This window comes from Sesamum indicum, linkage group LG6, assembly GCF_026168435.1.
Source record: "Sesamum indicum cultivar Baizhima isolate 11 linkage group LG6, ASM2616843v1, whole genome shotgun sequence".
Classification (NCBI taxonomy): domain Eukaryota; kingdom Viridiplantae; phylum Streptophyta; class Magnoliopsida; order Lamiales; family Pedaliaceae; genus Sesamum; species Sesamum indicum.
In genome coordinates, this window is record NC_142662.1 from 22,483,085 (window position 1) to 22,509,015 (window position 25,931).

Genomic DNA, 25,931 nt, shown 5'->3' on the forward strand with positions numbered 1-25,931 from the left:
CATTTTGTATGTCAATCTTTCTATGCTAAAAAGTAAAAGAATATCATATTTTTAAGAGCATTTAGTACTTAAAAGACATTATCCCCACAATTACGTGACAGATTTACGCATCCATCACTAGTATATTAAAATGAATATAAAATTCTTATTAAAAATAACGATAAACATCGACCTCTTCTAAGATTTGTCATAATTACGAATATCTTTTTATTATTTAAAAAATTATAAATACCCTTTGATGTTTGATAAAATTATGTAATCATTGAATGGAGGTATGAAACTTTACTCTTATTGCACTTTTTTGTTTTTTTTTAAAAATTAAAAACTTATAAAAAATCAAACGTAGTGGATGAAATTTTTTTAAAATTATAATAAAATTATCTACTTAGTTAAAAAAATGAAAAATTAATAAAATTATAATTTTTAATCCACAAGTGCATTTTAGTCAGTTCACCGTAAAAATGAACGACAACGTAACGGATTATGCTAATTGTTAGACAGTCAATAAAATCATAGAGTATTAATAATTTTCAAACAATAAAGGAATATTCGTAATCATGTCAAATCTCATAAGAGTTCATTGTAATTTACCCTAAAAATAAACATGGTTAGCAAATTCAAAATACGAAATATCTTAAATAAATGGAAACATCCAAGAGATGAATTCAAAAGGAAAAGAGAAGGCCTCTACAATCAAATATCAACTTTCTATTGCATATTGAATTGCTGAGCCAATTTGGGGATTAAGTAGCAAAAGAACCAATGTTAAAAAGCTGTAAGAATAATAGAATAAATTACCTGAAATCTACAAAATTGCAGCTTAGTAAGCAGCATTCCTCCCTCAATCCTCTGGGGGAAAGGGAAAAGAAAGCAAAAAATTTCTAACTCTTTTGACTTCCATTCTGGAAGTTGGCTGAGACAGCCATATCATTAGCTTAGATTTGGTTCAAATTCAAAATGCATTCAGAAAAACAAAAATTCAAAGATACAGTGTATGGATCAGTGACCGTGTAAGAGGTCCTCAGGCTCCAATTCCACCCCAATTCGCCGTTTGATGGATACCTGTGGATCCAGAGGCAGCTTGCACTGTTTCTGCAACTCAACGAACCTCTGAACGTCAAAGTTCTTCCTCCGGATGAGCTTTCTCTGCCTCGATATGAATAGCCTCTTGAGCAGATCTTGGTAGGACGGGTCTCTTGACGTGAACATGAAGTAGGCGTAGCCTATGACTATCCCAGCTGACGTAGTGAAAAATGCGATTGGCTCCATCACGTCCCAAGAGAATTCCCAGAACGTCAGACGGAAGAAGAGGCTGATCTGCACCACGGATAGCCCCAGACCTGTCCACAGTATGCGTCGGACCTGCTTGTGGGCTAGCAAGTCGATTTCGTTTTTCTTCTCCTGCAGCATCTTGAGCTCATCTTTACGTGGGTCGTCGTCAGGTAAAAGGGAAAGAGGTACTGCCATCCTAACCAGATCAACCACCTGACAATAGGAGCACATCATGATGCTATTCATTCAAAAGATTAAATTACGACTTCCTAATGCTTAATCACAATCTCTCCCAGACATCGCGGTCCTTGCCACAGGAGAATCAAACCAATACTTAGCAAGAAAAAACCTCTGGTTTGAACATCTGTTAGATGCATTTTGGCAAAAGCTACTGGTATTTCTCAGTCATTCGTCGAGCAACCACCATCAAACCATCAGATGTATTCGATTTTCTGTTGCAAACCGTATTCCATCTCCTATTCCATTCAATATACACTCTATGTATATAAAGATGACATTATGTATTTTATTTAAGAAAAGATTTTATAAACATGACGTGTGTATATTGGATGGAGTAGTATATAAAATACCATTTGCATCAAAAAATTCAATCCCGAACATAAACGCAAAGCATTCAACAATCCTTTTGACCCTTTTAAGATACATTGAAATGGAAAAAGAAATACATAGTACTTGACATTTAAGGAAGAAATGTCGATCCGTCCAATCTAAACTTACATAATATCAGACAAAAAGAGAAGAAAAACGTCCTCAACTGAAGAACGCAAGAAACCTTGGTGAGATCAATACTCTACGACGAACAAATAAAGCTTTCTCACCTTCATCGATCGAGCAAACACAGCTGTTCTTTGAGTTGTTTCCTCAATAAAATTATCCTGCTATCCATTATCTTGCCATAATCCCATGATTCAAGAATCATTTATCTCATCAGCAGAATGAAAATTTTCACAACAATCAAACATATCCACCACACTTTTTCGTACAGATTTTGTTGTCAAACCATACTAAACGTCTTCTTGTTCCTCACCGCTCTTACAAATCATGATCCACAAGCAAAATCAAGATTACCCCAACAGAAAATTTTACCAGAATTTAACAGAGAAACGGATGAGAAGGAAAAACCTTATTGGGGTGTAGGTAGACTTTATCGCGGAACAGCATGACGACGCCGGCGTCATCAAGAACTCTGGCGTAGGCGGCGGCCTCATCGGCGGATGTGGCGACGCCCATGCTCTGACAGGCTTGCAAGAGTTCGGTGTACGGGATCACTTCCTTGTCCTCCGTCCCCAACCTCTCCTTCAGCGCCTCCACATTCACCAGCCTCATCAGTCTCTTCGCCTCCCCATAACTCATCGAACTTGCACTTCCATTCTTACTCTCACTTCCGCCATCTCCAGCCACGGCGGAGCTGCAGTAGCGATGAAACGGCGACGAGCCCATCAATCTGCAGCCTGCAAACTGGTTGCTGCAATGCACAGCGGGCCTCATGCCGGAACCGAAGGCCCGTTTCAAGAGAGTGATGCCGGGAGTTCTCCACATGTTTGTCAACGGTTTTTTCTGTTTGTCTCGTCTTTAATATCAAGAATTAGTGTTGTTTGAGGTGGGCAGATCAGATTCAGAGTGATGGGCCATTGAAGAAAAAGAAGAAAAGTGTAACGGTGGGGATTGATGAGGAGATGAGTTAAAAGAGAAAAGAGTGGGAGAGAAAGAAACGAAGAAAGAGGAGAAGACAGACACAAACGCACACACACGTCGATAATAACTGTCGGCTTAAGACCGCTTCATACTTTGACGCTGACGTATAGTTTAGTAGGAGAAGTTAGGATTCGTTAAATTCCAAGTTGCCCCCTTTGAAACGCCAATATTCCATAAACTCTCCCTAATATTTTTATTGGGTAAATTATAATAAAATTACGTAAAAAATCATGCATACACTTATAAAAAAAAATATCAATATCATTACGCTCAATCCGCTCCGGGCCATGAAAATATTGATATAAGCAAAAATTTATAATGATTTATGGATCAATATTTTCGGGAATATATTTATAGTTATCAAATATGAAATGAATATCGACGTATTGTATGTTTAGAAAATTTTAGATGATCTTTTATTAAATTTGTTTTATTTTAAAAAAGTTATTTATTATACAAAATTTTAATTTTAAGTTGAAAGTTGATAATGTTGTACTTATTAATCTTTAAAAATCTCAAAGTAAAGTTTTTATATGGAATACTAACAATTGTATTTGTGTAAAAATGCTTTATTGGTTTATGTGCAAAAACTGATAATATGTTTGGATTAGTTATTTCTAAATATAGGTATATAGATGTGAGAATTAAGAATATAGGTATCTATATTTTTGATGTAACAGAAATTAATTATGAGGGTTGACCAAAATGGTTGGGAGAGAAAGCAGTTTTATTTTATTTAAAACAAGAAAAGACATGCTGATAAGATGAGACAAGTATGACCAATCCATGTGATCTATAATTTCAAAAAATTCAAAATTAAAATAGGAATGCATTCTCAATGAAAATGGCTTGACCAAACAAAATCCCAACTACCCAAATAGTGAAAAGTGAAAATAATCTCATTGAAAACACAACCAAACGAGCTATAAGTTTTAGACGAACATAGCTCTCTTATTTTATTAACTTTTTTTATAGAATATCTTAACACACTTTCACTTTTAATAATTGAAATATTAAGTTAAAAATTTTCATACATTAATAAAATTGATTACTAAATTATAAATTTGAATTCAACAGTTATCTCAATTTGTACAGTCACTAGAAATTATTAAAATAACTTTTTTTAAATTTTTTAATTAATATTTATTTATTATCTATGATCCTCTAGTTTTTACTTATGATAAAAGTTTTTTAATAAAGCATAATTTTAGTGTTTTGTTAAATAAATATTTTATTAAAACTAATAAAATGTTAATTGGACATAATTTACTACGTAATGTATTTAATAAATTATTTTTCCCACTTTTCCTTTCTTCCCCAACCAGACCCCCACCCCCAACTCCACTCTGATTAGGGTGTTCACAATTCGGTTAAATTGGCCCAATTGAGCCGAAATAAAAATTCAATTTTTGGTTTTATTAAGAAGAAATTTGGTTTTTCGATGGGTTTTTTTCAACCTTTTGGTGATAGAATCGAATTGAAAATTAATTTATATATATATATTTATTTATTTTACTAATTATATTAAAATATATTTTGTATTTTACTTTTAACTTTACTCTTTGTCCACTCTTTTCTTTTAACTCGTTCTTCAATCTTCAATTCTTCATTATTCAAATATCTAAAATATGATATTTTACTATTTTAGTTTATATTAGTAAATAACAAGTTTAATCAATAATTTAGAACTCTTATAAGTTTATTGTAAGTAAATATTTAATATAATCATATGAATTTTATCATTACAAATTTACAATTTCAATCCATTACGACAAAATGCATTTATTCACTATATATTAGAATTATTAGTCAGCATCTCATATTTTAATTTTGAATGATATTAAGAATTAAAATATAATATTATATTTTAATTTATATTATCTAAAAATAAGCTTAATAATAATCACCAATTTAGTAAAAATGCATTATTGTTATGTTCTTTTGATTTGAAACTTTGAATTGCATTCATTAATATTTTGTTCATTGTGCGCTTTATTTTAGATTTTGACATTTTTGTACAGATATTTTTGGATAAAATTGAAAAAATATTAAAGTTATTTATATAAATTTTTGTTTTCAAAAAATCAATTTTTCAGTTAAAAAATAGAACGAAGTTCGATTTTTTCGGTTCAATTTTCAATTTTTGAAAATAGTTAACTGAATTTTCGGTTCGACTCAATTATTCAAACTGAACACTCCTAACTCCTGTACACCCCACTCTGCCTCCCACTCCCGCTGCTGCCGCCTATGTCCACACCATAGACTGTGCAGCCCCGGCTGGCGCCACCGCACACATCTGAGAATATGTTGAAAACGTAGGGCGGGTAGGGGACGATTGAGATTCTATGGGTGTTAAGTGGAGGCCCGTAACATGGTGTCAAGAAATCGTAAAAATGGTTCGTGGAAGAATTAGCAATCGCCATCGCCGTTGCCCTCGCCCTATGGGAGAAATGAAGACCCCTGTGGAATAATTACACATACGTGGAAGGTGATTTATGTAATTCAACTATACTTGTCATTGTAATTTACACTTAAGAACGACAAAAGTAAGAAAATGAACGTAAGGTACTAAAATAATACAAAGCATAATCTCATAACCATTTATGACATTTACTCATAAATACAAAATATTCCATCTCGTCTCGAACTTTCTTATTGTGCAACAGGAGGGGGTCTGCTCTCTAGCATCAAAACTAACTTGTAGTGCATTTTACATTAAAACAAATCCTTAGAATTGGGAAACCTAGCTCTACATGACAGAACCACAAGCATATAAACAACAAAAATGATTTTTGATAATTAAAACTTAAACGTCGTAAAGTTTCAGCTTATAATGTTGCAGGGTGCAAAGGGAGGTTGGTCAATCTGCAAGTGGCGGGCCCCAGCAGCCGTATGAAACTCTACTTTCAGTTTCTAGCACCAGCAAAACCAACCTGAAAAGAGGTTTGGATTTGCAGTCCAAGGCATGGAAAGTATCATCCTAACAACAGGTTAACACAATAAATCAAAAGCATAACATCTATGATATACAAAGTGCGGGTGCTTCATTACTTGACTGTGAATGATCACGAGTACAAGCGGTCTCCTGTGAATTCTTTTCTTTCTTTTTTTTCTTTTTCCTTGTCAGAACTCCTCTGATTAAGCCGGATAATCTCATCTTGAATTGAAACTGCCCCGCCCATCCTTGATACTCTGCATAAGAATATATACGAGAACCTTAAATTCAAATTCAACCAGCAAGCAAGAAAAGATAATGTCAGGATTAACTATTTTGTGCCAATTAAGTAATCATGACATACCAATCTTTTAAGTAATCATGACATACCAATTTATTTTTTGCGGGTCGATCAGCCCTCTCTGAGTCCGGTTTGGCACGATCTAGAGCCTAAACCACAAATAGAGACTTCCATTATAGTTTTGCTGGATCAGGATTGGGAAGTTAAAAGGGAACAATAAAGCACAAATGACGAAGGAATGGTGAAACATAGAATAGTGTGCAGCTATGTCCCGAAATATTTGTCTACTGAAAGGAAAAAAAAGCGATATTGCAATGAGAGGACACAATATTGAATTCAACATCGTCAAACTATCTTTACACAAATAAGAAAATGCAAGATTTGTCTTTACTCATTTGTGAAACATGTTCCTTGTTCTGGTGATCAACTGACACATTCCTGTTAGCTGAAGGGATCTTGTGTTGTGATGCATAAGTTTTACTCTTTCTCAAGCAAGCAGGTAGGACAAAACTACCTTTACTAGGACAATCCGAGCCCCTAAAATTACAAGTATGTAATTATTGCTTAAACATGCTTGGCATGAAAGTAGACCATCAAACAATCACAACTAAGTCCAGGCCTAATTTAATTAGAGAATAACAAAGAAATCTAAAATAGTAAAACCAATTATTTGTCTTAAATATGCCCTGGTTAACCCCAGAACTTCAGTGTTGATTCAGTTTCTAGCAGCTGGTCCAGGTCAGACAATGGAAAAGTTGATGAGGTTGTACCTGGTGTATAAACAACTACATACTATTTGATGAAGCACAATAATATTGCCAGTCCATGGAGCTCAGAGCAATCGAAAATTATCATAGGGTGTAACATATAAAGCTGGCCAATCATTTAAATTTGGAGAGATCATTACTTTATTGACCAAGTACAGTCAATGAAAAGTAAACTGAACATCATACACATCTAAGGAAACTTTTTTGGTAGTGAAGGCTGAAGGGTGTCAGAAAGCTTAACAGTTGATATCAAAACAATTTATAAGCTCACATCTCTCAAGCTCTAAGCCTCTAAGGACCTCAACTTCCACTTCAGCCTGATCCAGAAACATATTCATTCACGTTCTTGCAGGACACGCCCCCAATTATTGGTCTTGAAAACTGTATTTTTTCTTCCTATTATTATGGATTTTCTTCTTATCATTACAAAATTGCAAAGCAAAATGCTTAAGTTAGTATGTGCTCTGGGGTCATGATTTCAGCCATTATTGCCGACAGTGTCTGTTAATACTTAAGTGTAAGCATGACTAAATTATTAGTTATTTCAACTGCTTTTACTTCATTGCCCTGTGTTTTTATTAGTATTCTTTCCTTTCCATTGGTTGAGGAGCAAGAGAATTTATCAAAAGCTGGGAACCTTCAGAGGGAGAAACTGCTCTGAGTGATCATTTTCAGCATCCCACAAAAAAAAATTGCCTTTATTCTACTTACTCAAAAATATAAGAATTGCTTGTGGTTGATTTATGGATCTTGATTATTTAAGCAAGGCCTAAAAACATACTTAAACTAATAGGTGAAAATCACTACATGATCAACATGCAAAAATTAAGAAAAGGAAACTAGTTGATTCAAATGAAGGACTCGTAAAGAAGCCAACGGAATCCAAAACTCACCTCTATGAGTGATTCCACACGTCTTCTCATCCGGGTATGCATGAAACCCTCTGAGCACTGCTTACACAAGAACATTTGAGATCACATCACAAGTTATATAGGATCCTCATCTGAAAATTGAAGTCCAAAAGCACACATCCAAATGGAAACTTTATGGACAATCTTGGGCTGCTTAAACCAAAATACCCAGATTTTAACGACTCACGTTTACACTAGAATACAAGAAGAACAAATAATTAGTTTTTTAAAGTTAAAATCACCTAATACTCTTACTCGATCTGTTTTTCCAGTCAGCATGATGATGGCTTCTATACCTTGTACTATAGAAAATTTGTATTTGCTCCGACCAGATAAAATTGGGAAATTTATATTCCTTCCTCACAATAATGAAAATCTACATCATGCTTGACAGACATTAAAGTTTGGAAAATACATCAGCAGTCAGAAAATAACCACAAAAGTAGCAAAAGAACTTGTGCAATCAGAACGGTAGTAAAAAGACATTCAATCATTTTCATGGAGCAAATAAATGTCTAGGAAATCAAAAGTCATAGCATCTCTAAAAGTTACTGTTGTTTTTTACAACATAAAACTTCTGATAGTTCAAAGGGAAATCCTCTCACATTAAATAAGTAAAGAATCCAAAGTGACCAACTTCCTCAAACAGTAAAAATCTAAGTTTTAGACAAACCTCACATATATTTTTTCTGGTCCGATTCTGAGTTCACCACAAACCATTAAATCTTCTCCCTCATCTAGTGACAAGTCAGTGGCTAGCACAAGTAGTTCTCAGGTCTCCTACAGTTCTTGTAAGCTATTTGGCTCACATAAATCAAGTTCAAAATTGTTTTGGTTATTATGACAAGTTCTATGCAGAGAGATTTCCCCCTAACTATACCAGCATAGTGCCTTAAGCCCAATCTAGCTTATGTTCATGTTTATTTTCTTTTTTTTCTTAATCTTTTACATATGCACGCCCATCCCCACTCACACGCACACCCAAGATTTGAACCCAAAAACCTCCACCAGGAGATTGTGAAGCCCAAACCACTGAGCCGTCCCTTAAGGGACTGGTTTTATTTTCTTTTTCTGGTGTTTTAGACCTAAAAACAGAAAGTAGTAAGGTCATGTCTGAAAAGACATGAAATGAGTTGGTCATATGGTCTACTCAATATTGTTTCAGAACACTGCCCCTGAAATAAAATCTCAGTATGAATGAAGAGTGTCTACAAGTTTGATCCAAAGTATGCGATACTAAGGATAGTTTAGTGTTCAATTTATCATACGGTAATCAAATGCAACCCCCATATCAAATGGCTTGAAGTATGAATGATATCTTTCAATGCAGGTGCAGGAGCGGTTTACCTGAGAAACAGTGGAATTTGGAATTGCGAGGATTATACAGAACAGCCAGAAGTTACTCTATTTTTAAACCTTTTCTCCCATCATTCAATTTCTTGAATCAGACAGAACGCTATCTCAGTTTTACGGCATCATGACACTCAAACTTGACCAAATAAATATGCACAAACACAAATAATCACAAGTACTTGTGAGTGATCTCATTCAAGACATGTCTTTTTGAGATTAAGTGGTGAAAAATAATACCCTGCATGCTGCAGGATTTTTGCTTAGGACAGAGACATAAATGCACTTGCAGTTGCGATTCGTTGGAGAGAGAGATTCTAGATGGAGGGATTGAACCTAATGCCCAGATATATGCATAAATTGAAAGAAATAGCATGGTTGCACATCTTTCTAGTCATAAGAAACAAAGTAGCAGACCCCTATTAATGTTAAAAGTAAGAGCAGCCCACGCAATCCCATGACTCTTCCCCAATATGGCATTAAAGAGTTCAACCTATGTTTTTCCATTCAAATTTCAGATAAGTTAAATGTCTGTTATGTTAGAGGAACCGCATAGTATCTCATAACTGAGAAAGTAGGAAAAGGATTACATGACAACAATGTTGCCTGATCAGGCGCCAGGTGTGGCTGGTGTCGGTCTCCTCTTAGTACTCCAGATTATGGGAAAGAGAGCAAATAAGGGTTAATACTTAAAAGAAAAAGAAAGGGGGGGGGGGGGGGGACAAGAAGTTACTCTTTGCACTGAAAGTAATTTCCTGACATATTAATTCTTGAAATTTGTTCTCATTTCTCCAAAGTCTTCTATTGTTTATACCTATATGTAATTTCATTGACACTAGAGAACTAAAATTTAATAACTCTTTTCATCCATCATAAATGCCACTTGCTTCTCTGCATATCGCTGCCTACTTTAATATGTAGTTTCTAGCTCCCGCATTTCAGATAGCACTGAATGCAACCTATTGACTTTTTGGGTTTCTTGATCAAAATTATCTAATGAGGCAGCATTCACTAGCAGGAGTTAGTTTTTAGCCACTTCAAGAATTAGATAATAGTAAATGACTAACTTTTGGGATGTACAGCTTCTCACCTTGACATGATAGCTGACATACGCATGAAATGTTGATAGACTCCAAACAGTTCTGTCCATCTTTCTACCTTCCACGTGGCGAGGGAAAATGACTGTTCTTCATGCACATATATGTTCATCATAAACAGATAAAAGTTGATCAATATCAACGATGGATTCAGGAATTACCAAAGCTAACAAATCCAGCATTTGCTGATAATGCTATTTCAGAAGCTCCTTTTAATTCTTGAGGGGGAGAAGAAGACCACAAACAAGGAGGGGCATTGCCAAGTCCAGCAGTTCGCCTTGCTTCCACAAATTCCTGAAGGGTTACCAAATTATGGAAGACTGAACTTTATTCAATCAAGTAGATCGGAGGAAACTGCAAATATTTGTATAGCTGTACAAGCAGAGAAGGATTACAAGTATAGCATATGCCTTAGCAGAAACAACATCACTAATTTGGACATGCGTGAAAACTGCCATTAATACATATACCTTAACGAACCCTTCAGTCAGAAATGAAAACTGTTGAAGCCTCTAATAGTGACCTCAGCATCAAAAAAATGAGAATATAAATGCATGTAACCTGATTCTTATACCAACTCAAGCAGAAGATTTGTATGATTTTGAGACTTCCAAGTATAGAGATGATCTAGATGCAAGCATGTAATTTAAAAAATTGCAACAACATTCCCAACCAACGACGTAGAGGGAAAAATGGAATAAACAACAAGATTCTTCAATGTCAACCTCCAATTCTTTCGTTTCAAGGTTCTAGTTTTCCTCCTATTATTAAACCACCCAGAGCCACAGACAGCTGGAGAGGTGCAAGCTGACAGAGGGAGAAAAAGAGGCCAAAGCAGAAGTGAAAAAACAAGCATGAAGGAATTATTCTCCCCAGTGATTCAGTCCATGTACCTGAAGGAAAGAAGTAGCGAGTACAGTATCTATTGAATCCTTGAAGTGCATGGGGAAAATCACAGTCACCTTGTCGGCCTGCAACAACAAGCACATGCTATTCAAGCTTCACAAGCATAGGATACCACATATTCTCTTAACACACATAATTACATTTTAGCACCACACAAATACACAAGGGGAAAAGTGCTTGGCAAGCAAGCTGAAAGCATGACATTTCATTTCATCTTTTGATGGGGGTGGTAGTTAGCAAATGGGTGGAAGGATACAATGCATGCCACTGCTACAACAAGGAAAGTAAGTGAATACAACTGCTACAACAACAATGAAAGTAAGACATGAAAATAGACAAGGGGGCATGCAAAAATCTGGTGGACAAAAACCATAGTTAAACATAACTAAGCATAATTATGAGATGATTATAGAGCCCACTCCCGAGGTTTGGTCAAAATCCACATAAACCCTCTCAGATATAAGAAAGTATATCTAGTACCCTTATCATTGGTTATTGTCTAACAAATAGATCCAAGTGGTAATATTAACGGAGTTTGCTAACATTATCATAAAGATTGAAAGGAATCCAACTTTACCCCAAAGTTAACTAACTCAATTCATTTATAATTACATAAGGACCTCCTGAAGTTTGATCTAAATTACTCCACTCTAAAGTTTACCTTTACTAATATTTTATTATCATCCTGCATATAATCCTAACCTTTTATCATGGCATTGACATCATCATTACTTTAATAAAATGATACATTTTGAACTAATTGTTAGTACAAAGTTTGAATATATTATACAAATTAATTTGAAAGTAATCTAATTTATACTTATATCGAAATTTAATTTTTATAACTTTTGATCAAATTTTAAAAAGTCATATGTCATAATATTGATAAGTACATTCCTGAATTACTTCAATCAAAATTGTTTTAGCATTTAATAATTGATTGCATATACCACTTATATAATCGTTATAAAAAATTGATAAGTATGATAATCATCATAATCTGGTTTCAATAATCACATGAAAAAAATCAATTAAATGTTTATATCAAAAAATTCAGTTTCAGAAGCTAACTTCAATTATTTACATTTAACAAAAGAATAATATATACAAGTGAAAGTTTAGAAGAGAAAAGAATTGACCAAAATATTATATTTAAATTTAAGTACAATATTTATGGACTTAAATTAGGAAATATATTTTTGTAGATGGTCAAAGTACCGATTAAATATTTTATTATTGTATTTGAATAATTATTAAACCGCCGGGGTCTAACGACAAAATGAAACAAAGGTCATTGTAATATGACAAATCTTGGGGATATGCCTTTAAACTTCTAAGGAGGTTTGTGACAAAAGAGACATTTCATCAAGAATGTAAGGGTTTCCTGACGGCCATTAGTGTCGGGAGGCATATATAATTCCTAAAACCGGAGGACATGTACGTGTAATTAGACCAAACCAGGGAAGGAGCTATCATCATCCCTTCAAGTAAATATCCAGTATAATGAGCTGTAACAGATATCTCCATACATGTTGATTCTAAATGTCTAATCAAGCAAAAATAATGAACTCCAGAAAGTTGAGACAAATTACCTGAGGAACAACAAAAAATGACTCATTTGGCCGATGCACAAGGGAAAGAAGCTTGTTCAAGTTAGACTTAACACCCCTCGAGACAAGTTGTTTCAGAACTGCTCTTAGCGGCGCACCCAGTACTACTTCTCTTATAGAAGCAATCTTTACCAGGAGTGCTTGCTTATGCTCTATAGAAAAATCAGCCATATAAATCAGGTAAAACCTAATGTTACAAATATGAGATAGAAAACACATATCCATATACTAGATGCATAAAGTTACGCTTCCAAGGGTACGAGAAGCAAAAAGGTCATGGTACATCAACCCTACATTATAGATGGTGAAATCAAGAACAAGAACTCTTCATGAAATTCCAAAAGTAACATGCGTTGAGCATAGAGAGAAAACTAAACAAGTACTTATCACTTTTGAAGTCCATTATATAAATATCCACAGAAGTTAGTACAGGGAGAAAGCGTTAATGAGAACTGGACCAGAAACTAGATGATATGCATATAAACCCTCATGGTAATTAAACATGGACAATTGTGGCAATCAGTATGTCTTACATTTTGCTGCAAACCTGATGGGTTCGCATGCCTAAATTGCTTTTTAGATACCACACTATCTTACGCTTCTTCTTGCAATGTTTTTCAAATTCTAGTGAAAACTAAAGCAACTTCACCAAAGCAAAAGCTCGCTTGCAGTAATGATACAATTTCATAGCAACTTCATAATTTCCATGAAACTAGTGAACCTCTGTAGCACAAAAAGGAGAACAAATAGTGATGAACAGTAGGAGGAAATCAGGTTACTGTACAATTATTCTTATCGACTCTATGCAATAGAGGAAATTTCTAAAATATAATTCCATTTTCCAAAAATACTTTATTCTCAACACAAAGGTTATGTTTTTATCAGCAAGCATTTCTCCTCAGCACAGGGGTTTAGGCAGTTTACCCTTCTTTATCAAGTTTTCAGGACAGAATTTCTAATAGAAGACAATTCATCTAAAATAAATAGGATATATTAATCGACAAGGACTTGCGCTTTATGCTTAACTTCAGAGGAAGCCATTGATAGAGTAGAGCAGCGAAGGAGGACCGAGGTAATCCAACGAAATAAGTATGGGGCATTGATTTGTTCAATTGAGTTGAACAAAATCCTTGAGATGTTTTCATGTTGATGGATTAATATCCTCAGACATTCTTTCAAGGAAATGTACAGAAACATTCTCATGTAACTTTATTCCACACCTTGTCTCTTAGAACATTAGAACCAAAGATGTCCTAACCAATTTGACCAATAATATCTCGCAATAATTAGAAAACAGAAGCTTACAAACTGAAACCAATTTGACAAAATTAAATCCCTTTTTCATGATTTTATTAGGTGGGGATTCATGCCTTCTATCCACACCAAAACAGAGGGGCATTAGATGTTTCATCCGAAAGATCTAAACTGTTAGTCATGCAGCCAAACCCTGACATTTGAGTCATGAGAGCTAAGAAGATAGCATTATGGACTTGATCTTGAAAGGAAATGACCTCTAAACATGCAGAAATATAAGAGAATCGTACAGACAGTCTCTAAAAGAAGTTCACATGAATATCTTGCAGTACCCGAAAATTAACAGCTCAGTTATAATGAAAAAAGGAAATCATGAAATCATAATTATACCTTCTCAGTTTTTGAAAAAGGTCATACAACATGCTATGCTCATAAGTGTTCAGAGAAACAAATGAATATGTCCGAAATGTGGACATGGGAAGAGTATGGTTTCGCTAGTAGTATATTGAATTGGGAAACAAAAGCATAAGGACTGGTGGGTCAATAAATTTTTGTTCACTTATAAATTTTGACAGGATGTTCTAGTACTCCCCCCACCCTCATGAATTAACAAGTAGAAAATTGTAGCAAAATTAGCGCACATGCAAGACACTCTTTACTGTGAACCAACTTGGTACAACTTAAATATGGCATGCTTCCTCGCATTGTAGGTGCTATCAAGTGCCAACCAATTTCAACTGTTAGATTGCGAAAGTACCCAAAACAGGGATTACACATTGAAATAGTCAAAACAAAAGCCACGAGGAATAAGTAAAGGAGAAAACAACTCCAAAGTTTTCCATGAAAGGGGTTATTTATCACTTAGCATCACCATGAATGACCTTAAAATGGAAACTCACTCAACCTTCATCTGGAGGCATTTTGGACAAGTTTAGTTTCAAAGTGAGATTAAAGCCATCCCTTGGGGGATCAAGAATTTGTAGAACGACGCCATATGCTGCTTTTATTGCTTCTATTGCTCCTTGAGGAAGTCCACCAGAAAACACAGTTTCTGGAGGTGGAGTGGGCAGTGATAGTGATAGTAGAAGGATGTTTGGATTCTTCACAGTTGCCTGTCAAAAAGTTGGGAATCAGATACAGAAAGCTCATGGCCCTTTTGTATAATCTACAGAATGGCAAACATATAGTATATTCATAAGAAATAAAATAATATTATCTACGAGACAATGTAGCTTGTAGTCTCAATATTCATAAGAAATGAAATAATATTATGTACGAGACAATGTAGTTTTAGCGATGACAATGTTCTTCCCAAATATCCAGTAGCATATGCATCACCTGAATATGATAGCGGACATCATCAAATTCAACCCACTGGCAGTCTAACTCAACTCCTTTCTCAAGACTGAAAAAAATAGATATATCAAGTTCGTCACCATGCGAGACTCGAGAATAAGATAAACTACATAATCATGTACTGGTGTTAAATTTAAAAAAATAAATAAATGAATAAATCAAGCTAATGGTGTTTGTAATTAAGAAACAGTAAAATTTGATCCACTAAAGGCAACATAATGGCAATATTCTAATAGTACAAAGCCTTAAATGTCAAAACCACCAACAAATGTAGTTAAGATGAGAGAGCAAGATTTGGCCTCAGAAAGGCACAAATCTCGCCAGGAGCCAACCCAAGTAAATTTATACCTGTGTATGAGTTTATGATTTTATGCATACAAGCAGTACAGAACGGAAGCAATGGATATGGCATGTTTCTCCCAATCCACAACAAACAAATTTTAGTTTACAATCCATTAACATGACAAACAAATAAGAACATAATTGGCAACGAATAGTTTATACGACTTTCCTTCCATCCCAGGCTACCAACAAAAAATGGCAGATATAAAGACTGAAAGTAGGAAGCAGTCTCTTCTTGCAGCTCAAAACTAAAAGCAACCATCTTTTGACACATGGTAGTGTCATCCAATAACAAGGAAACAAGTGTAACTAACAAATCAGTGTTGTAACTTAAAAAATGTGATCTGTGAAGTTAAACTCAAACAAATAAGCATGTAAAAGAGCACAAACATTCACACACACAATCAGATGGAAAAGAAACACAACAGCTCGAGTTCCTATAGGAATAAGGCAAAAGATTGACTCTTACTTCTGAACCTGAGTTTTCAAGACTTGCAGAAGATATCTGCAGGGGCACTGCAACAGTATCATCGACTTCCAATTGCTAATTCCAATTCTACAGGAGACTGTATAATTCAAAAGCCGGACAGGGTCTAGATTGCTCAGATGTGGGCTGAAAAGAAAAACATCAAAGACAAACAAGCGGGGTAAATCATAGCCACAAAAAACTGCTGAGGAGCTTTGAGATTAGACAAAATATTGAGAGGAAAAATTTACAAAAAAACGAACAAGAAAATTCAGACTTTCAACTTGGGAACCAGAAAAGACACAAGACTACATAGTGAATGTTTTGATTTAGAAACCAATACGAATACAAACATATATATCATACCAAAAAGAATGTATAGGCATTTCTTAATCCTACCTGATTTCTTTTTTTTTTCCTGACTTCTACCAGTCTAAAAACCCTATGTTCTAAAATATCTTGATATAAACAAAAAAGAAAAAACAAGTAACATTTACTTAATCCATACAAATCCATTAATAACATAATTACTTTCAGATTTTGAGTTGCTACGAATTAACATTCTAATAATCTACAACTCTAGCATTAGTCATATTTATCATCAGAAGGAAAAATATAGCCACAAACAGAGATCTTTAATGTCAGAGTGACAATATTCAAAAGTAATTTGTCTGTAGTAAGAAAATACCAAAAAGATTACGATTTGAGGTATGAGGTATGCCAACGCCGTAACAAAACAAGCTGCTTTCAAGTCTCAACACCGTCCGTAGCTGTTCAGCTAAGTCCAATGAATTACCTACAAATATTCACAAAAACAGATCACTCCAAAAGCCAAAATTCCAAAGCTGCTCCTTGTCCTTCTATTTCCACATAACATGAACACTGCAAATAATGCATACAAATACGTTGACAATCATGATGACTTGTTTTTTTCTCTGTTAACGGCACATCTGTTTTCATGAATCTAATCTTCACGCTAAGCTGTAGACTAAAGCTTCCTACCCTATTTAGTGACTCTTCTACATATTTCGTTTAATTCCAGGTTAACTCATCTGAAACAAAGCCAAAGTTCCATCTTTTTACACTTAAACCCAAAAGGAGAGGATTGGGGGTGGGGGGGGGGGGGGTGGAAGACCGTTTTCCTTACAAATGCACTTGCCATGTCAACTCATCTTATACATTTCACGAAAAGAGAAATTCTTCATCAACCGGCGGCGGAATAAGAGATCCGAGTGCGGCGAATTGAGTCTTCTTCAACTCAACGGCGAAATCAAGCGAGCCACTCCCCCAAGTCCACGATTAATTGCCGCTCCTAGATCGATTTGTAGGGAAAGCATCGAAAAATAAAAAATCTCGGGAAACTAGGGCATTTGGAGAAGGAAAAGCACTAAACGGGTGTGAATGGCTCTGCCTCAGCCACCCAAAGGCCAAGAACTCCAGAATCCTAAAAACCAATTGAAGTGGAAACCGGTGCAGCAGCTAACATACAGGAAGCGGCATAGATATGCCAAGAAATCCAACCAACACCGGATCGTCAAAATTCCCAGAGCGAAGCTGGTACACTAAGAAGAGGACAATCTGTCCCAGTTGCCCTGTCGAATGAAAAGGGGACTGGAGATCGGCTTCCTTTAGGGCCGGGTCTTACATGGAGAGTGGCATGACAGATGGGCTATCTGGTTATCGGGCCTTTGAATGTAGATAGGAATGGGCATCCATTTTCAGTCCTCCTTTTAAAGTGGAATCCCAAATGTGGTATTGGACCAAGGCTGGGGCTCTTTTCTTCTTTGGGCTTTCCCCTGTTGATGAGGACTCCAGGGATGATAATTTATTGGACGGCGCATCTGTTTTCATGAATCTAATCTTCACGCTAAGCTGTAGACTAAAGCTTCCTACCCTATTTACCGACTCTTCTACATATTTCGTTTGATTCCAGGTTACTCATCTGAAATATTAAGGTGGCCCAAGACAGAGTTAAACCATAATCAATAATTGATCCCTACTTATATATATAGTTTTACAATCATAAACAATTCATTTATTAAAGATAAATAAGAATAATTTCCCCCTTTTCCCTCTCGTTTTCCAGTTCCACGAATCCCTCTTCTCATATCTCCGGTCCCCCGAATCACACCCGCACGCACCGGAAAAAGTTCAGAGCCCGCGCCGTCACCCTTGTATACGGCCAAGGAATTTCAGGTTCGTGGTCTGATTACCTAATTTTTTCTTCCTGTTTTTTGTGTAAAAGAAATTCCCTTCCGGTGGTGGTGACATACACCAATACTGACATCAAGTCTTTACCGGCATGGCCGGAGTGGTCGATTGAGTCCGGCCTCTAAGCAATAATGGGTCCATTTTCTGTCTATTGTTTGTCATTGCATTACTTGTCTGATTTTGATGACAAAATCTATACAAATTTGTTTAGAGTGACAATGTAGTTCATTATTTGTGACCTCGTGTTGGGTTTGGCGTCAACATTTAACTGTTACACTCTGTGCATTATGAGTAGTTCTACTTCTTTAGCGGATCAGAATGATTCCTACTGAAAGCACATCATAAAGTCATTGTCCATTTTTCAGTTCTGCACAGTTGTGTGATTTTTTGGCCTTAATTGGCCCCCTGTCTTGCTACCTGTACATTTTTGCGCAGATTTGCTGATGAGCCGGAAATGCTGGCGTTTATGCTAATGTATTGATGATATCTGTTCCGTCTAGTTTAAGCTTTCTAGGTTGTTTGCTCTTGACAAAAAGAATGAACTTGTCTGCCTTCTTGTGGTGCTTTTGGCTAAACTTATTGATTTTTCCTCTTAAGAAAAAGAATGAACTTGTAAGTTCAGTTTTCTAATTGTTGAAGTGACGAACATGTTATATAATTTATTTATGCAATTATGCTCCTTACTCTGATATAAGGCACCCACCGAGCCATGCACCATTCATGGCTCCACGAGACCTTTGTGCCATGGTGCTCTGTGAGCCATTAGCATCTAGGGGCTGGTTGATGTTGCTCAGAGGTTATGTGGGCAATATTCAGTTTCAGATAGGATATGTCTTAATATTTAACTCATATACCTGGGAGCGTGCTTGTGTGGATATATCATGTGTCTGTTTGGGTGGGTGAAAATTTAGAAGCTTATCAAACATCTCGTCTTTCATATTTCCGGAAAGCTTGTGGGAGAAATATTTTGAAGTTGAATGGTTTTTATGAAAGTGATACTAACTTTTTTCCTATGGTTCTTGAAAAGTTATGTTTCAGTTCCCTCCACATTAATGACAATTCTTGACAGGAATGAGTCGCCGACCTGTAAATCCCTCCCTTAAGCGGAAAAGACCTGAAACAGATTCACCAGGTCTGGTAGATGCCGAGCGTGCGATCCTCAATTCGATCAAAGGTAAAAAGGATTTGGGCATTTGGGCAAGAGACATCAAACAAGAGACAAAGCTCACCGACCATGTTGTCAACAAATCACTCAAGTCTTTGTTGGCTAAAAAGTTGATCAAAGAGGTAGTAAACATTCAAAACAAGGGAAAAAAACACTACATGGCCGTCGAGTTTGAACCTTCTAAGGAAATCAGTGGAGGTGAATGGTATGTCGATGGGAACCTCGACAAAGAGCTTATTAATGTACTTAAACAACTATGCTTTAGGTACTTGCGTACACAGAAGGTTGCTACCCTAGAGGGAGTCTACAATGAACTGAAGAAGAATCGAGTGGTGACATTTGACATCTCCAACCAACAAGTTAGTGAAATACTCAACTCAATGGTTTTAGACAATGATCTCATAGAGGTGAAGAGCACTGGTCTAGGAGACTATCATTCAATTCCTATTGGAACAGTTTGTTACAGAATTGCAAGTGCAGCAGGTGTTGCAAAGGGTCCAAGGATGGGTGCATTTGCTTCCATCCCCTGTGGTGCTTGCCCCCGGATTAGTTTGTGTACGCCTAATGGTGTTATCTCCCCAGGTACTTGTGTGTATTACACCAAATGGTTAAGCATTGATTTTTGAACCTTACTATGATTTTCTTTTTTTTTTTAGTGGGAATTTTGGTTTAATGGTTTGAATCCAGTTGTACATTATCACTTTTACCGTGTATTTTTAAGTTGATTTACACGTTTGGTATCTATTAGCGCCCTGCATATGCTTCCGAGATTTGTTGAGTGTGCGCACATATTCACAAGAACGTTTTGTATCCAAATGCTCTTGGTTGAAATACAGATGCATAATCTTTGTTACGCATAGAAGAAGAAAATTAGTATTTTGTCAAAGGTAAGAAAATATTATTAATAAGAAAAATTAATATTTTGTAACAAAATATTAAATTGATAATTTTAAAGTTGTCATTAAGATATATATTAAGTCACAGTAATTTTAATGTTCTCATAATATAATTACTAGTGAAAAGCTTTCGCATAAAGATTTATCATTATACACATTTCGTTAATTGTTTTTAGTGATGATTTTATGCATATTTTTTCTGTCACTAAATTCTTATTGGTGACAATGTTTATAATTATTGTCACTGTTAGCTTTACATGTACAAGTAGTTTACATCTCTGCACATAAACTTTCTGGAGCAAAAATTTTTCTGAGTAACGGGTAGTTAATTTCAATGAAATCGAACAACACGGGGGTCGACTAGAATCCAGTCGACAATTAGAAGGGCGAAAAGTTAAATAAACTACGGTTGTTCTGAAGTAGATCTACGCGTAAAGTTTCTAAGCTCCAGACCATGGGTAAATGACATTCACATGCTAAAGAACTATAACGAAATACTAATACTACTGCTTGTGCTTAGCCTTGCTCAAGGTTTTCAGCACACCTCTGGCGATTTTCCAGAACCAGAACACGTTCATCATTGCCATCGTTGGAGGTATCGTAAGCAAGCTGTAAAAGCCCATCGGGACTACTTTCTTGACCTGCAACGATGAGCACAAACAAAGTTTACTAATGCTGCTACATCTGGATTTGAAGGAAGTATTTGGAACAAGGAATTTCAATGACTTCATATTAAATGGACTTGAAATCCATTACAGGATCACAAAATACAGTTCAAAATAATATGACAAGGATTTGGAATCCGTTGTAGCAAAAACGTATCCAAACAAGTTAAAAGTATTGGCTGTTGTGGATTTGAAATTGCTGATTTCAAATTCATGAACGCAAATGCACCTAATATCTCATAAACAACTTCATATCAACTTTAACTAGAACAGAATACTTAAAACAGTGACGGCCAAGTATTGTGAGCTTTAGGTTCCCGCTGAAGTTTGAGAAGTTCAAAACTTTGAACGCGTATGTTGTTCATAAGGGTGCAAATCGATAATGTAAGCCAGTAAATGTGTATTCACCTGATCAAAATGGATGAACATGTGGTAGAAAAAGAACAGAAATATAATAACTCTTGCAGCCTGAAATCAAGAGTTCACATGTTTCAATGACATTAAGAAGAATCAAAATGAAAGTAGTTTGAAGAAGCATTAAACTAGTAAAATGATATCGTGAAGTTGATTAAAGTTTGATAGGCCGTACCAACCACCCGAAGAACAACGCCACGCCATTGTAGATGTAAAGTTTAGAATTCTTGAGGCCAGCAACGTCGAGGTACCTGATTGTATCAAAAGATATGAATATATGTCGAAACCCCAGAGATGGAAAGAAAAAGATGAAGTATATTTATTTCCTCAAATTACATACCATCTTAGGTTAACAAAAGGAGTCGTGCTTTCCGTAAACAGAACCATTAGTATATAAATTTGTGCTTGACTGCACAAAAGGGATTGAATGATTGAAAACATGGAGAGTCCATGATGTACGACCTGGCAAAAGAAGTGAAGTAGGTCAACACTGTACGTCTTTCATATGAGGTGTTGAACTATACGATCGTATTTGAATAACTAACAACAGAAATTGATCAGATAAATAAAAATTAGAAGTGCATATATGATAAGTAAATTTTGTAGGCTCTTATACTTACATACTCCATACCACCTAAGGCAGGGTAGTGATAGAATATCATTGCCAAGTCTGTTAAAAAGTACCCAATGGAAACCTGTATCATTGAGCAGAAAAGACACTGTATAAAGGATGGTTCTTTTTGATTGAGATCATTAACAGAACAAGCTAACGTCGGGCTAAAATAGAAGATGTTCTCTCATGGAAGATAAATCCCGTAGCCATGTGTCATATGACTTCCAGCTGTTTTGTTATGATTTAAACCAGCAAGAAGCATAAAACAAGTCCAAAGGACTATGTATCAAGTTGACTCAACTTTTCTCAGCTTTTTTCAATTAACGTACCCCCAATATGGTGTCTGACAAAGTTGATGTTCTATTGATCATCAACTCATCTTGGGCATCATCAACAAAAAGACCTGAAAAAAGCAAGAGATATAGAGAACCGGCTGCCGCGACAATGGCATGGAAAGTGGAGAATCCCCTGTGAAATGTACAGTCGATCACTAGTTGCAATGGCGATTGTCAACTGAGGAACATGTCCTAAATTAAGTAGTATTGACATGATAACGAAGCATTACCTGTTGTTCCATTCTAGTTTCTGTATACTGTTAAGTTTGCTGTACTCCTTCACGAAAGAAACGCTAACTACACCTGTTAATTCGTACACCTTCAACAACAAAATTGAATCCCTTTAAAAAGGAATCATCCATGACCAACATGCTGGTAATCAGCAGAGTCTGATGAAGGTATTTGACTTCAGTGTCCACAGAATGTCAAGTCCATGAAAGAATCAGTTCTCATACTTATTACAGCACTTCCTCCTTCCCCTAAAAGAAGGGGGAGAAGAAAGCTAACCATCAAAGGAGTGTCCGCAAGAACTATCAATCCGACCGATCAACTCTCATCAACTAAAATAAGGGTCTTGATACTTCATAGGAGCAAAAAAGATCAAGCCCTTCAGTGATTCAGAGGTATAAAACTCACACAAAATCCAGAAAAGGTGAAAACAAGACAGGCAACTTACAATTTTGCACATCAAAATACCCGCTAAAACCGAGAAAAGCCAGTGCAATTCCTTGATTGGAATAGCATGACCAGCGATGTTCATCAACCCACCACCTATCTCCATATCCCACATCCCTTTTTTTTCCCCTTCCCCTGCAAAAATGAACTCCATTAAAGATTACAACACCACATTTCTCTCTGAGAATATTATTGTTCATTGATCCAAACTACAAGAACACGCTATCTTTCAAGTTACCAGACCAAGAACCAACGTGCAACTGGACAAAGTACACATAGCACAAACGACTACAGTTACTCACAAGGATTCCACATAACATCTACCAGCATAGAACTTGCACAACCCATCAAAGAACAGAAAAATTCGAGAACTGAGCACTTACTTCCGGGGCTGAAGATGGTTAAAACCGGTGGTGGGGTGTCGCTACTTTGACGTTGTAACAAGAGAACCACAGTAGAGAAAGGATTGGGTTGTCAACTTGCTATTCTTCCCTTTCTCTCATTTTCTTGATTTATGAGTGCGTACAAAGGCAGTGATGAGTGGAGGACAAATTTCAACATGGAGTTGGAATATATTTCCGCTGAGGCATGCACAGTAAATTTTGGCATCCGGGCGTTGGGAGCGAATTGAGTGTGAGAGAGATTGGGCAGAGGAAGGAGCTGAATTACGGGTCAGCCAAATAAATGTGAAGCCGTCGGTAACATGTGTCTACCATTCAATATACTGTCATTTCAGTTGAGGTCAAAGTTCAAATTTATCACTGGATAATCAACGTCCAGCTACCTGAGACTTGATACAAATGGCCTTCCTGTCGCGCAATATTTGTATGGACATGAACATGGGTAAAAGTGCAGTATAAATATTGGCGATTAAGAAATATTGTGGACAATTTCAAAATAAATAAATAATTATATTGTTACTACGGGTATAATAGAAAGTTCAGAATTTGGTGTTTCGATGTCATAAACTATCTATTTTCAGTGCAAAAATGATCTTTCTTTTTATATTACTAGTCGTCGTATCGCAATATTAGTGTATTTATATAATAAATAATTTTTTATATTTTAAAATATATTACAAATAAAAATAAAGTATGAACACCAGTAAATCACTTTAAAAATAAAAGAAAAGAAACTAAAGAAAAACAACTTAAAATATTATTGACCCAACAGAAGAATTAGTACAATGGTGTTAAAATTTTAAAATTATCTAATAGGGGTATAACTATCATATTTAAAAATTAGTGTGGAGGTGTCACTAAAGAGGGGCTTTTTTTTTATATTATGAATAATTACACTCTCGTCCTCTAAAGTTTGGTGTAATAATATGTAGATCCCTATCATTCGAAAAATTATATTTAGTACCCCTGAAGTTTGTTTCCGTCTGACAAATAAATCCTTCCATTAGTCAAAACTCACCGAATTAACCAATCTTAACCAAAAAAATTAAAAAAAAAAAATCTATATTTACCCCAATCGATTTATAACTGATTTATTGCAGGTCAAATAAATTTTTTTATGATCAAATTACCCTCATATGTTCACCATATGTTTTCACACTTTAATGCATGTGAGAAGGTATATTATCACCGTTGTAAAGGTAGTTTACTCTGAAAAAATTGTTTGACCTACAATAAGTTAGTAATAAGTCAATCGAGGGTAAATATCAATTTTCATTAAGTTTTTTTTTTTTATTAACATCAACAAATTCAATAGATTTTGACTAACAGATGGACTTATTTATTAGACGGAAGCAACCCTTAGAGGTGTTAAATGTAAATTTTCAAACCACGGGATAATTACATCAAAATTAAGGGGAGGAGAGAGAAATTATCTCTTTATATTAGTATAGATATAGATTATAAATTACAAATACCTCGCAATATAAAAAATTATTGATACCTTTAATAATAATATTCATTTAGTAATTGATCCATTCCATTAGCTTTTGTCAGGATATCACTGAAAATTTGTATTAAAGTATCCAAAATATCTTTTTCTATACTAAATTAGAATTTTATTTATTATTTTAAATATATATAGTTATTTTTATAATAGCGTCCATCGAACATCAAATTTTTAAATTTATTTTTCATAATAGCGTCCCCTCAACAGACAATCTTTTTTCTATAACTTATCAATTATTTTAAAAAATAAAATTTTATTCAGCAATATAAAGTTGATATTTTCACTTTATTGTTCAATGAGTACATGTTTATGAAACTGCTTATAGAAGAGTTTTTAAACCATAAACTTGGGTGCTTCCAACTGCTTAGTCTTTTTCCGTAGACAAACTCAACTTTTCCTTATACTACTTTACCTTATTATAATAATCTTAATTTAAATTTATCTTTTTTAATTTATTTTTAAAATTGTACATCTAAAGTCGAAATAAGAGTTTTCAAATTTGAAGAATTTAACACTAACATCAGTATTTTTCGTTCAAATACGAAAGGAGGTCGGGTGTAAATAGAGAATTCTCAGATGGGATGTAAGTATAATTTAAAAATTTTTGGGAAAAAAGTATTATTTTATATTTTCAGAGAGAGTTTAAATGTAATTAACTCTAATATTTATAAAATAAATATGAAACATAAAAACTGAAATAAAACATATTATTAGTTTATATATATATAATAAATAAAACATAATTATAGAAGTTATCCAAATAAGT

At 35.1% G+C, this 25,931-nt stretch overlaps 4 protein-coding genes across 8 annotated transcripts; 1 reads left to right on the forward strand and 3 right to left on the reverse strand.

The window, feature by feature from the left end:
• Nucleotides 1–688: 688 nt before the first annotated feature.
• Nucleotides 689–3,055, reverse strand: LOC105163817 (calcium uniporter protein 2, mitochondrial). The gene is made up of 2 exons (XM_011082305.3): nucleotides 2,416–3,055; nucleotides 689–1,485 (listed from the first exon to the last, which is right to left on the reverse strand). The coding sequence occupies exons 1-2, from the start codon at nucleotides 2,830–2,832 to the stop codon at nucleotides 1,000–1,002; spliced, it is 903 nt and encodes a 300-aa protein (XP_011080607.2). The 5' UTR covers nucleotides 2,833–3,055; the 3' UTR covers nucleotides 689–999.
• A 2,507-nt stretch (nucleotides 3,056–5,562) lies between these two features.
• DIS2 (Arp2/3 complex, 34 kD subunit p34-Arc) lies at nucleotides 5,563–17,945 on the reverse strand. Of its 5 annotated transcripts, none has more exons than XR_016065844.1 (13): nucleotides 17,431–17,945; nucleotides 16,972–17,079; nucleotides 16,287–16,430; nucleotides 15,458–15,524; nucleotides 15,024–15,231; nucleotides 12,848–13,017; nucleotides 11,243–11,320; nucleotides 10,511–10,643; nucleotides 10,343–10,434; nucleotides 7,885–7,941; nucleotides 6,314–6,373; nucleotides 6,040–6,180; nucleotides 5,563–5,921 (listed from the first exon to the last, which is right to left on the reverse strand). XR_016065844.1 is itself a non-coding variant. In XM_088881303.1 (12 exons), the coding sequence occupies exons 3-12, from the start codon at nucleotides 16,346–16,348 to the stop codon at nucleotides 6,142–6,144; spliced, it is 966 nt and encodes a 321-aa protein (XP_088737429.1). In that variant the 5' UTR covers nucleotides 16,349–16,430; nucleotides 16,972–17,079; nucleotides 17,463–17,944; the 3' UTR covers nucleotides 5,563–6,141. The 5 variants fall into 5 exon arrangements, 3 of the variants coding, with proteins under 3 accessions (XP_088737429.1, XP_088737428.1, XP_088737427.1); XR_016065843.1 differs by having other exon boundaries at nucleotides 5,563–5,968; XM_088881303.1 differs by having other exon boundaries at nucleotides 5,563–6,180; nucleotides 17,463–17,944.
• Nucleotides 17,946–18,209: 264 nt separating this feature from the next.
• On the forward strand, nucleotides 18,210–20,401 carry LOC105163814 (uncharacterized). Its single transcript, XM_011082303.3, has 2 exons — nucleotides 18,210–18,479; nucleotides 19,564–20,401. The coding sequence occupies exon 2, from the start codon at nucleotides 19,566–19,568 to the stop codon at nucleotides 20,283–20,285; it is 720 nt and encodes a 239-aa protein (XP_011080605.1). The 5' UTR covers nucleotides 18,210–18,479; nucleotides 19,564–19,565; the 3' UTR covers nucleotides 20,286–20,401.
• Nucleotides 20,402–20,860: 459 nt separating this feature from the next.
• On the reverse strand, nucleotides 20,861–23,958 carry LOC105163813 (uncharacterized). Its single transcript, XM_011082301.3, has 9 exons — nucleotides 23,641–23,958; nucleotides 23,259–23,392; nucleotides 22,813–22,901; nucleotides 22,577–22,715; nucleotides 22,255–22,329; nucleotides 21,975–22,096; nucleotides 21,810–21,885; nucleotides 21,629–21,688; nucleotides 20,861–21,196 (listed from the first exon to the last, which is right to left on the reverse strand). Exons 2-9 carry the CDS (start codon nucleotides 23,370–23,372, stop codon nucleotides 21,059–21,061), a joined length of 813 nt encoding a protein of 270 aa, XP_011080603.1. The 5' UTR covers nucleotides 23,373–23,392; nucleotides 23,641–23,958; the 3' UTR covers nucleotides 20,861–21,058.
• Between the last annotated feature and the right edge of the window lie 1,973 nt (nucleotides 23,959–25,931).